The sequence below is a fragment of the Trichosurus vulpecula genome, chromosome 5 (assembly GCF_011100635.1).
Source record: "Trichosurus vulpecula isolate mTriVul1 chromosome 5, mTriVul1.pri, whole genome shotgun sequence".
NCBI lineage: Eukaryota > Metazoa > Chordata > Mammalia > Diprotodontia > Phalangeridae > Trichosurus > Trichosurus vulpecula.
In genome coordinates, this window is record NC_050577.1 from 212,813,461 (window position 1) to 212,825,901 (window position 12,441).

A 12,441-nucleotide genomic window follows, 5' to 3' on the forward strand; every position below is an offset into this window, starting at 1 on the left:
GGATTCAATTTTTAAAAGTCAGCTAACAGGCAAATTATATACACAATTAAAATGTATTCCAAGGTTTTATACAAAATAAATGTCATATGAAAACGGAATGATCTTTGCTCCAACAACCATCTCAGTCAGTAATCACGGACCCTTACACAAGCGCGCGCGCGCGCACACACACACACACACACACACACACACACACACACGACTGCAATGGCAGCGAGAGGGCAGAAAGCTCTCTGGGTAGGTAGAGGGAGGTGTTGAAGCGGAGATTAGGGTCCAGAGTTGTAGTTGAGTTAGTACAGGGGTGGGGGAAGGACAGAATACGAACCCCGCCCCAAGCTTCGATAAGTGGACAGCGCAACCTTGCAACACAGCAGATGCTCTTCCCTCTCTGGCACTACCTATCCCTAAACTGACTCAAAGACGGTAAGGAGCAACCCAGTTCCCGTGCAGCTCCCTGTCTAGCCCGAACCCGCTCTGCCTTATAATTGAATGTTTGGCCAGCAGCCAAGCGGGAAGAAAGCGTGCTCGCGCACACGCACGCACACGCATATTGAGGAGAGGGGAGCATGGTTTTTACAATTGGAGAACTACCCTTTTTTCCTTTCTCTCCCCTCCCCCCTTCTTTACCGTCTTCCCCTAGTTTTCGTTAGTACTTGCTCACAGGGTGTGAGTTGGTGTACATCTTTTTAGCTTTAAGACGGCTCCAGCATCTCTCCCTCACCTATAATTTCCTCTTTAGCTAACTTGGGCTCCTAGGAGTTAGTGGGTTTCCCAAGTGCTCCCAGCCAGCAAAACTCCTCCAGCCAGGCGATGGTTTAGAAAACAAAAGAAAGTATCAGACTAAGTTCCGGGGTTGGGGAGGGTGGGGTGGGTGTGGGTGGAGAGATATAAGGAAAAAGAAAGAAAAGAAAGAGCAAGGAAAAGGGGGAGAGCGGAAAGAAAATGCGTTTCCCCGGGGACGGGGTGAACAACCTGTGTCAGAAGGCGCTTCACATCGTAGCGGAGCTCTGCTTCGCGGGCCAAGTGGAGTGGGAGAAATGCTCTAGCATCTTCCCCCAAGATAAAGCCAACCAAGGTGGAGGCAGCACAGGTAACAAAGAAAAGAAAAAACTGGGCCGAAGGACTGGAGGGCTCTGCCTAGTTCCTTCTGCCTCTTTGTCTTCCCTGTCTCCAAACTCTTTGCCATCTAACCGTTGCCTTCCCTCTCCAGGTTCCGATTTCCTTCTTTCCCTCTGTATTCTCGTCTGCCATCTGCCCCCAGTTTATCTTGCTGTTGCTCAGTTTTTCTAACCGTCCCACTCTCTTCTAGACTTTTTCTGGGAAGTTCTCGCATTGGATCTCATTTAATCTGTTTTTCTCCAGGCTTCATTTCTAACTGCTTGACTGCTGCATTTTTTGCTTTTTTGCTTCTCTTTCCTTCCTCCCTACCAAGGTCTTATCTAGCGCTGCCAAAATTGGATTCCCCACGACAGTGGGTCTGAGCCAATGCTGTGGTTGCGATGATTGTACTCCAAGGTGTGTGAGAGGTCTGCTGTATTTGAACTTTGTTCTTCCTCTGTTTCCCTCTCGGATAAAAGGTGACTTGGGAGATAGGTATCCAGCAAGAGAAAGTTCCAGTAAAACAAAACAAAACAAAAAACCTTCCAGGGTGGCAGAGGCCCAGGATCCTTTTTGCCTCTGAGATGTCTAGAGGGAAGTAGCTTTAGGGAACCAGAAGGGAATTATGGACAGGTAATCTATTCCAATTGATGGGGCTTACATTTATATAATATTTTCAAATTTTAAGAGGTTTCATGTACATTGATCTCTCCTATAGCTTTATAGTAAAGAGGACCCCAGGGCAGGTGCTGTTTTCTCCATATTACAGAGGAAATTGAGGATCAGGTATAATTTAACCAAGTGGACTTGCTGGAAGTCACTTGCATGTCCAGGCCAGATGGTAAATGATGGAGGGAGCTAAGAACCCAGATCGTCTGACTCCTGGTCCCTTCAAGAGCCCTGAGTGTGACCGGGGAGAGTTGATGGAAAAAGGACTAGCTCTGGAGTCAGAAAACCTGGGTTCAAATTTCACCTCTGTTCAAATTCTACCTGGATAGACCTCAGGAAAATAAAAAAGGCAAGTCAGTAAGGATTTATTAAATGAATACCATGTGCCTGGCACTCTGATAAGTGCTAGTGATAAAAACAAAGGCAGGAAGAGTTCTTGCTCTTTAGGAACTCACAGTATAAAGGGGGAGGTAGCATGAGAACAACTATTACAAATAGTGGGTATGTTCCTATAGGTTGTGGTTAGTTACTGAGGCATTAGATTTTGTGAAAGCATACCCCTGGTGGTATGTGATATGATACCCTTTGGAATAGGAGGAGGACAAATCTTTAAGAGCTGGTTGTTTGTTTTTAAAGGGACTGAGAGACAAACTGGCCATAACTGTTAACCTAAAACTCTGGATCATGGTAACAATATACAAAAGAAAATTGTGTTCGTACCTCAGCATTATCTACACAACCTAATGAGGTGATGATTACTGAAGTATATTGTCAAATAATATCTAATTGCTGCTATTAAAATGTTTAATAAGATTAAGAATTTTGTTTTGAGAAATACGACTTAGGCTCTTCTTTTCCCATTCTTCCTGTACCTTATAAATATCCAAATAAGTAGGAAAGCAGTTTGTATAATACTTATGTACATCAAATGTATGATTATGAATATGAACAATAAACAGAAATAGTATGACCTCAGAGTAACTAAAGTGATTTCCCTAAAGCAATCTTGTCATCCTCCTCTATTCAACGAACTCTAATAGCTTCCTTTTGCCTATAGGATCAAATACAAAATTTGGCATTCAAAGTCCTTTGTAACTTATCCCCCTCCTACCTCTCCAGTTTTCATTACTCTCCAACTTATTCTTTTGAGATTTGGTAACACTGGCCTCCTGTCTGTTCCATGAACAAGAACCCCATCTCTAGGTCATAGACATTTTCTTTGGCTGTTCTGCACACCTGGAATGCTCTCCATCCTTGACTCTACCTACTGACCTCCCTGGCTTCCTTTAAGTTCTAACTAAAATTTCCACCTCCCACAGGAAGACTTCCCCAACCTCTTCTAATTCTAGTGCCTTGCCTCCATTAATTATTTCCTATTTATCCTGTCTATAGTTTGCTTCGTATATATTTGTTTGCATGTCATGTTGGCTTCTCTGCCTTGAGGGCAGAGACTGTCTTTTGTTTTTGTTTTTTTTTATATCCTCTGTGCTAGGCATACACAGTAGTAGTGGGTGCTTAATAAATGTTTATTGATTGATTGATTGATCAGGTGTGAGGTTGGATAAACTGTCCTAAAATTACATAAAAATAAAGAATATCAGAAGTTTAATTTAGTGATGAGCAAAGGGAGTTAATTATATGTTCTCAGACCTTACCTTTGCATGTCCCACAACTTGAAGCAGAGGATATAAATAAATATGAATAATAAATAAACATATGAATATTTAGCATTTGCCCCACTTCCAATTTAGGTGGGTCAGACACTGGTTGTCACCACTAAATCTTTAATTCCTTTGATATCATTTCATTTTTCAGGATATTTAAATTGAATGCCAAAACCAGATTTAGGTAATTTTACCCATGTGATGGTAAGCTCACCTTTTAGTAATGCTGCTTTTGCCTAGACATGAACAGAAGTATATTTTGTCCGGTGTGAAAGTGTCCTCATATAGCATGAGTAGTGGTTGAATCTCAAATATCACTTGTTTTTGGTTTCTTCCCTCTTTAGAGTCTAAAACCTTGGTTCATATTTGCTAAAAAAAAAAAAAAAAAAGGAAAAACCTACATAAACCTAGAAAAATAAATTTCCTCCCCTTAGCTCAATGGGAGGGAGATATATGTTGTGTGTGTGTGTGTGTGTGTGTGTGTGTGTGTATCCATCTGTGCATGTGTGCACATACACTCACATACATGCGTATTGGAGGTAGAAATATAATTTTAAAAGACTATCACTTGAAGTAATTTTGCATTAATGTATATTATTTATAAGTATGCTATGGCTTTGGCTGGCCATAAAGGCCCTGGGACTGTGGAGAGGGGTTCTTCCCAGCTCCCATAAGGACAACAACAGTTTTGAGGGGCTTATAAGAAAGAGTGAGGACAGGAGAAAGGAGGCATGGCAGATGTCTTTCTGGAGCATTGTAACCATGGCAGCTGGTGGCCATAACATCTATAGTTCCCATCTTTCAGACCATTAGATATGTCTTCTTAATGGACAAGTAGAGAAGTGTGCTACCATAATAGCTTATGCCTTGCACACAGTAGGCATTTAATCAATGCTAGTTGACTTGGCCAATCACTTATGTGCTAACTGAAGAACTAAGAGAAAAACAACAGGCAGAATGGACTGTCTTTAATACACCCCTGCCTTAATTTTGCTTAATTGTGTTTTTTTTAATTGTTACAGAAACTATTTGAGAGATTTAATACATCTCATAAATATTTGTGGTTGACCTTGTCTGTATGTTGCCTGGTATCCCTTTGTTTGAGTCATGAGGGCATGGGATAGCTCTGGGAGCCACACAGGGGTGAGAGTGATCTCACCTAGTACAGGACTGGAATCGTATGCAAAAGCTATTTCATTACTACATTTGCAAGCACAGAATTACAATGAACTTAGACTATTTAAAAAACAAATATGTCCCATAGACAAGAGCCTAATAGTAAATATTAAAAGTTCTCATTCCAGGCTATGAAGAACTACTACTTCCAGGGTCTTTATGACCAGTCAAAGCCTTGTCAGAGGTTGTTATAAGAGTAAGGCTTCTAAAGCACAATCCTAGTGGGAAGGGCAGTATTAAGGAGAAAAAAAGTTTAAAAAATAAACACCACCACCAACACACACACACACACACACACACATGCACATGCACGCACACAATTTACAGCACCCCCTCACTCCCCCGCTACCCCAAAGAGTCACCATAATGAGAGAGGGGAATAAAAGGGAGAAAAATCCTTGGTATGAGAAAAAAATCCAAAGATCCTAGACTTTTCTTCCCTCTTCAGAAGGACCAAATCTTGAGTCTCAATGTTCTGGTCCTTGTGTGGGTGACATCAAGTCTTTGTGGTTCACAATAGGTCTCTCTATGTAATGTTATGAAGGTAAAATTGACAGGACTTAGCAACAAGGTGAGTAGTGTGAGAGAAAGTCAAGGATGACAGCAGCTAACTTGCAAACCTGCATGTCTGAGAGGATGATGGTACCCTCAACAGTAATAGGGATATTTAAAAAGAGGAAGAGTTTGAGGGAAAAGATAATGAGTTCAGTTTTAGACATGTTGAGTGTAAGGTGTCTATAGGACATTTGGTTTGAGATGTTCAATAGGCATTTAGAGACTGAAGGTCAATAGAGAAATTGTAGTTATTCACTTGCAGGTGTGTCCAACTCTTCATGACCCCATGAACCATATTATCTATGGGGTTTTCTTGGCAAAGATACTGGAGTGATTTACCATTTCCTTTTCCAGTGGATTAAGACAAATAAAGGTTAAATGATTTGCCCAAGGTCACACAGCTAGTAAGTATAAGAGGTTGTATTTTAATTCAGGTCTTCCAGGCCCAGTGCTCCATCCACTGAACCATCTAGCTGCCCCCATGCAGAAATTAGAGCTAGATAAATAAATTTGAGAATCATCACAATAGAGATGTTAATTGAATCCACTGGAGCCGATGAGATTACCAAGTGAAATAATTTAGAAGGAGAAAAAAAAGAGGACCCAGGACATAGCCTTGGGGAAGGACACCCATGGTTAGCAGAAATGACCTGAATGGAAATCCAATAAAGGAAAATAAAAAGGAGTGGTTATGAGTAGATAGGAAGAGAACCAGGATACAGTAGTATTCCAAAAACCTATGGAGAAAGGATTCTGAAGGAAAAGAGGCTGCAGAGAGTTGAAGAAGGATTTGGATTGAGAAAAGTACATTAGATTTGGCAATTAAGAGATTATTAGTAACTTTGGAGAGAGCAGTTTCAGTTGAAGGTGAGGTTCAAAGCTAGATTGTAGAAAGTTAAGAAGAAAGTGAGAAGAAAGGAAGTGGGGGCATTTGTTAGAGATGGCCTTCTCAAGGAATTTAGTGACAAAAGGGGTGAAGAGGTATGGGATGATAGCTACTGTTGATGGACAGATTAAATGAAAGTTTAAGAGTGAGAGTATTCCAGGTATGGAGATAGCCAGAGAGAATGCGTGGAGTGGAGATGTGGGCATGTGTGTAGGTGGTTGGGAAGCAGTCAGTAGATAAGAAGAAACTGAAGTTAAGTGAGAGAGGGGTGATGATGGAGGAGGCAATATGCTGGAGAAGACAGGAGTCAATAGGATGAAGTGCACATATTAGCCTTGGCAAAGAGAAAGGCCACTGCATATGAGATAGTTAAGGAAATGTTAGCAGAAGGCATCTAGATGAAGTGAGAAGAGGAGAAGGAAGAAAGAAGAGGGAGGTGTTAGCAAATGGCTCCAATTTTTTTCAGTGAAATATGAGGCAAGACTCTCAGTTGAGAGGGCAGGAGGAGAGAAAGACATGGTAGATTTGAAAAGGGATGACAATGTTTGGAAGAGGTGATGTGGTTGGTGGGATAGTGAGTTTATTAGGGAGGTATTTCCTTGTCATAGTGAGTCTAGTTGTGATTATATAACAGAAATTTGTAGTGGATCGAGTCATCATGGTTTTACAGTTTTCTCTAGCTTCATTCAGCAGCACATGAGTATGAGATAATGTAGATGATGGGAGTGATACAAGACTGAGGCTTTAGAAGACAAATTCAGTATCAACTAAGTAGCAAGGGATTCAAGAGAAATGGACAGTGTAGACTTGAACCAGTTTAGTAAGGGGTCAAAATGGGGAAGGGAGGAGAGTGTAATTAGTGCCGTGGTGATTGTCTCAGAAAGAACTATGAGGCTGAGCGGATTGGAGGTCACAAAAGATGAAGAATAGGGCTTGAATTTACAAGGCTAAGAAGTGGAATGAAAAACTGATTTCAGAGTTCACGAACATGGATGTGGTACATTTTTGAGTGAGGGCCATATTTGTGTGTAGCTGAGGTGGGGTGTAGGTCATGAGAAATCAGTAACTTGAAGAATTGTGAGGTTACAGTGTTTGAGGGAGTATCAATATATATCTTGAAGTCTTCTAGTATGGGGGTATGAGTTGGGGAGAAGACAAAGACTTAACCACAGTTCATTGAGGAAACAAAGAGAGTTTCCTAGAGGTTGGTACACACCAGCTGTGAGGATTTTTATTGTGTGTTATGGATTGAATGAATCTCAAAGGATGAACGATTACCAGGTGATGATGGTAGATGTAGAACTTTTTAAGCGGCAATAAGGAGTACTCCAGCTCTCTCATCTTGACTTGTAGAATGTCAGGTAGAATGAGTGAAAGTTCAACCAGTCCTGGAAACTAAAGCAAGGGAAGTTGTGTTATCAGGAGGGGGCCAAATTTCAGTAAGATTCAGAAGATGGCAAAAGTAGGAAAGAAAAAGACTTAAGATAAAAACAAGTTTGTTACCTATGACATTCCAGAAACTGCAGTGGAAGGGGGTGAGTAGCTTTCCATTGAGATGTTGGGGGCGGAGGCTTGGGTTGAGGGGAATGGGAATAAGGAATCAGGCAATTGGAGTGGAGATTGGGATTCTAATGATGACAGCTAGGGTTGCAGAATCACTGGATGGGGAAGGTATCACTGGGTGGGAATTTGTTAGTCATTGAGGAATGTTTGGATAGATTATTGACATCTATAGGGCTTTGGTCTTAAGGTGGAGTCCTCTCATGGCCTTAGCATTCTCAAGTGAGGAGGATAAGTGTGAAGTGCTGAAAGATTGGTGTTACTTCCTTTTGGTAGAAGGCAGGAGATATTGTTGTATGCTCTTTCTCCTTTTCCCAACAGAAGGCAGGGGACCAGGTGAAGGACCTGTTGTGACTGAGTGGCATTTCTTGCTAAAGGCAGGAAAGGAAAAGTTCTATGGAATGGTGTTTCTACTTTTGCTGAGGAAGGCAGTAAACTGGGCAGGAGACCTAGTGTCTTGGAGTGGTGTTTTTTCTCTTGACTCTAGAGTCAGGAGATTGGTGCACAATCATATTTCTCCTCTTCCTGAGGAAGACAGACTTGGCATAATGGTACAGTGTGTTTTCCCCTTATATCCAAAGTCAAGAGGCTGGAGTGTGAAGGAATACTCCTTCATCACCTAAATCTCTCCTACCTTTCCAGTCTTCTTACATCTTATCTCCTACATGTACTCTTCAATCCAGTGACACTGACCTCTTGGCTGTTCCAAGGACATGACACTCCATATCTCCACTCCAGACATTCTCTCTGGCTGTCTCCATGCCTGGAATACTCTCACTCCTTATTCCAACTAGTGACCTTTCTGGCTTCCTTTGAGTCCCAACTAAAATCTCACCTTCTACAGGAAGCCTTCCCAATGGCCTTATCTCTGTTAAGTATTTCCTATTTATCCTGTCTATACTTTGCTTTGTATTTTGTCTCTCCCATTAGAATGTAAGCTCCTTGAGGGCAGGGACTATCTTTTGCCTCTTTTTTGTATCCTCAGTATATAGCAGAGTCCCTGGAACTTTCCTAGTCAATTATGGACATTAGCTGTGGAGAGCCTCTGAGCACTGCCTGCATTAGACCACACCCTCAGGAACCATTGCTCCAGTGACTGATTGGAGATTTGTTTGAACCTCTGCAAATACCCAACTCCTTGGTAGAAAAGGTATGCCTATCCCTTGCTCTCTAAGAGCAGATAACCACCCTTCTCTTGAAAGTAGTGATAGGAAAAGGCTGGAGCTTTCAGGTTAGAGTCGGAGTTCTCAAGTCTCTGACATCATGCCTGCTTTCTCTCCTTTTTAGGAAGTCTAATCCTTGTTGCAGCAGTGAAGGAGGAGGTGTGGGCTGAGTCCATGTTGTGGAGAAATTCTGGTACATAATAGTCCTGTTACAGCTCTGGAGGTAATAGGAAGCCACTAGAGTTTACTGAGCAGGGTTGTGAAGTGGTGAGACCTATGCTTTAGGAAATTCCCTCTGGTAAGTTGGATGAACTGGAGTGGGGAGACACAAAGAAGGCATGCCAATTAGAAGACAATTTCAGTATTTCAGGGAATATGGCAAGAAGTAGGGTATGACTGAGTGAAAAGACGTAGAAAATGTATAGGAGAGATGCTGTGAAGGTAGAAATTACAAGAGTTGGTAATGGATTGAATATATGGGGTGAATGATAGTGAAGATTTGAGGATGTCTTCATGATTTCAAATCTAGGATACTGAAAGGTTGGTGGCACCCTTGAAAGTTCAGAGGAGGAGAGGATTCTGGGGAAAAGGTAAAGAGTTCTGAGTTTGAGATACTTTTAATACATCTAGTTTGAAATGTATAGTTTTAGCTACCTCTTTCCCTACAGCACTCATCTTCCATTGGTGAGTTCCCTCTAGAAGCTTCATTTTGAGGTAGGGCCCCAGGTCAGCCACCTCTAATTCCTTTCTCAGCTCTGCTTCAGAATGTCAGTACTTCTCTACAGTACCTCTCTTGCCTTTTATTCTAGGATATCTCTCTTCCTGTGTCTTCCCCTTCCCACTACTCCCCAGCTTTTTAGCTCCCTTTTATATGTTGTTTTACCATATTAATTCTTATAAGTTCTTCAGGAGCAGGGATTATTTTTGGTTTTGCTTGTATTTATGTCCTCAGGGCTTTGCATAGGACCTGACAAATCGTAAGCAGTTAAGAAATACTTGTTGACTGACTCTACTATGCAGTTGGAGATGCCAGATTTAGAGCTCAGAAGAAATACCATGTATCAGATGATTATTGATCTGCACAGATTGAGAGGATTTCACACATACATCTATCTTCAGATTTAGGGGACCAGTCCTTTATTTCTAGTCCACTAGATGAACTAGATTTCCAACACAATTTGTTGAGATATCATTATTACTATTATTACTGATAATGCATTCTTATATAATACTTTAAAATTTTCAAAATACTTTCTTCAACTCTGAGAAGTAGGTATAGCCAATATGTAATTTTTATAAAATATATATTTTTAAAAAACTAAGACTGATTCTATTAAGACTTACTAAATTAATGATACCCCACTGCACTGACTTAATAAAATCACATTAATTTATCCCTAGGGGATAACAGATTAACAGGGAAGAGATGAAAGAATAGTAAATGATACCTATATCTAGGTACAATGGATACTTTGATATCTGTTGGAAAAAATACACACACACATAAATGTACATATAAAACTAAATCTTCATAAAACATAGTTTAATAGAATTATAGAGGTAGATGTGAGAAGCACAAGAGAGATTATCTAGTCTGGCCATTTCAATTGTAGATGAGAAAAATCATATCCAGGGGGTTAAGTGAAGTGCACAATATTATGCAGTAGGAAAATTAGGATTTGAGCCCAGGGTTTCTGACTCCAGAGCTTTCTACTATGTTCCATTGCCAATCCTTGATGTTCAAAAGACATTCTTCTTGAACCATAGCAAATCACACTCTCTGAATCTTTTAGGCATGCATTCTTCTGCTTGAGTTATACAGACCCACAAAATACTAGAGACAGGTCTTTTAATAGCCAGTTGTTAAATTTTCAGTGTGAGAATTTATACTTCAGAAATCAGCACATGCTACAAATCAGAACTTGACTTATTATTTTACTGATTTTATAGACTGAAGAAAGTGATGGAGAAATTGTTAATAATGTTCATTAAATTTAAAAGTGTGTCATGGGCAGTTTTTTTCCCCTGGAGAGCCAGTTGTTACACATTTCACATTTGTGCATGCCTATGATCTTTTAAAATAACAGCACAATTTTTCTTCTAAGTTTAGAAATGGCTAAGTTTTTCTGAATCAATCAAGATCAAAAGTATATAAAATGTAAAATAGCATGTTTCAGATGTATTTCAATTGTTATCATCAGTTTGGATAGTTTGAGATAAAAAACATAGCAGTAAAATGAAAGCCTAAGAAAAAGATCATCAGGACACTGTTCTATAGCCAAGAATAGTGGGCTTAGGAAATGGAGGTGTCTGGACGATGTTCTGGTACAAGAAGAAATTCATACAGTTAGAATGATAATTGGTTTGGAAAAGGGATACTAACTTGGGGAATCTTGGGGAAAATGTTCATGAGGTTTTTCTATGGGTGCATTATGACTGAAGGGCAAAGTCTTTTTTATGAGACCTTTTGTCTTCTAATTATATAAAATCCTCTCATTTTTTTCCTGATAGAAACATGCATATGCTGATATTTCCAACCAAATCAATGTTCATTTGTTTAATATTTTATGCTTTGATCATAAATATACAATGAAACTTTTGACTGAACTTCCTGGTATGAAATGCAGAATTTGTGAAGTTCAAATTCAGGCACATTAAAAATAATCACAAATGACCTATAAAGAGGGAAGATTATATTAAAGGAAAAAGTAATTAGCTTGTTCAAAGTGTAATCAAAAGGATAATTTGTTAATTGTTTATTTTGCTAACCCACCTTAGTTGACTTCTTTTTTGCTTGTGTTAGTTCAAATCTTAATATTTAATATTTGTAATTAAATTAAAATTAATAATTTTAAATTTGTCAATTTATAATTAAGAAGACCTGGAGTAAAATTATCATGTTATAAAAGATCAAATAATCAAATGGTTATTTTGTTAAGGAAATTGACATTCTCTAAAAGAAGCTTGTTAGTTGAAGAAACAAAGAAAGTTATCTTTCTTGTTCTTACCTGAGCACTTGGTAGCTAGCATTGGGCATGTTTAGTTATAGGAACCTTGAATAGATGGGTTCTTGATATTTTTCTTTTGGGTCTCATAATTCTGAATTTCCCAAGTGACTATCTTAAGAACTTACATTCAACAATATTCAGCTGTTAAATGTTAAACATGTACTGTATACACAATGTACTAGATATTGGGTTAGGTGCAAAGACAGCATTCTTAGATTCACAGGGTTTACAATCTAGCAAGAGCATAAGATGCATGCAAAATAATTGTAACATGTATCTAGTTGCCACCCATCCTTGCTCCCTATCCCAACTTGCAGGTTAGTTCCCCTGGAGAATAGCTAGCCCAGGTTCTGCTTCCCTAAAATCATGTTTCACAAGCCTCCGTCAAGTAAGTTTCAGTCCTTTTATCCCCAGTTACCTATTTTGATTACGTTTTGATCTAGATCTCTTGGAGACCTCTTACACTTAAAAATATCTAAAACTGAATGCATTATCTTACCCCCTAAACTTACCTATTTCTGTTGAAGGCACAGTTGTTCCATTCAGGTTCACAATCTCAGAATTATCCTCAACTCCCCACTCTCTCTCATTCTACATTTCCAGTTGCCAAATCTTGCTTTCTTGTATCCTACACCTTTTCTCTACTAATATAGCTACCATTT

General features: G+C 39.6%; 1 protein-coding gene across 1 annotated transcript in view; it reads left to right on the top strand.

Moving 5' to 3' along the window:
• The first annotated feature begins 942 nt into the window (after positions 1-942).
• SYT10 (synaptotagmin 10) overlaps positions 943-12,441 on the top strand; it is a 93,573-nt gene continuing 82,074 nt past the window's right edge. Inside the window, exon 1 of the mRNA XM_036760702.1 lies at positions 943-1,090. Coding sequence (XP_036616597.1) covers positions 943-1,090 — 148 coding nt within the window. The remainder of the gene's footprint in view (positions 1,091-12,441) is intronic.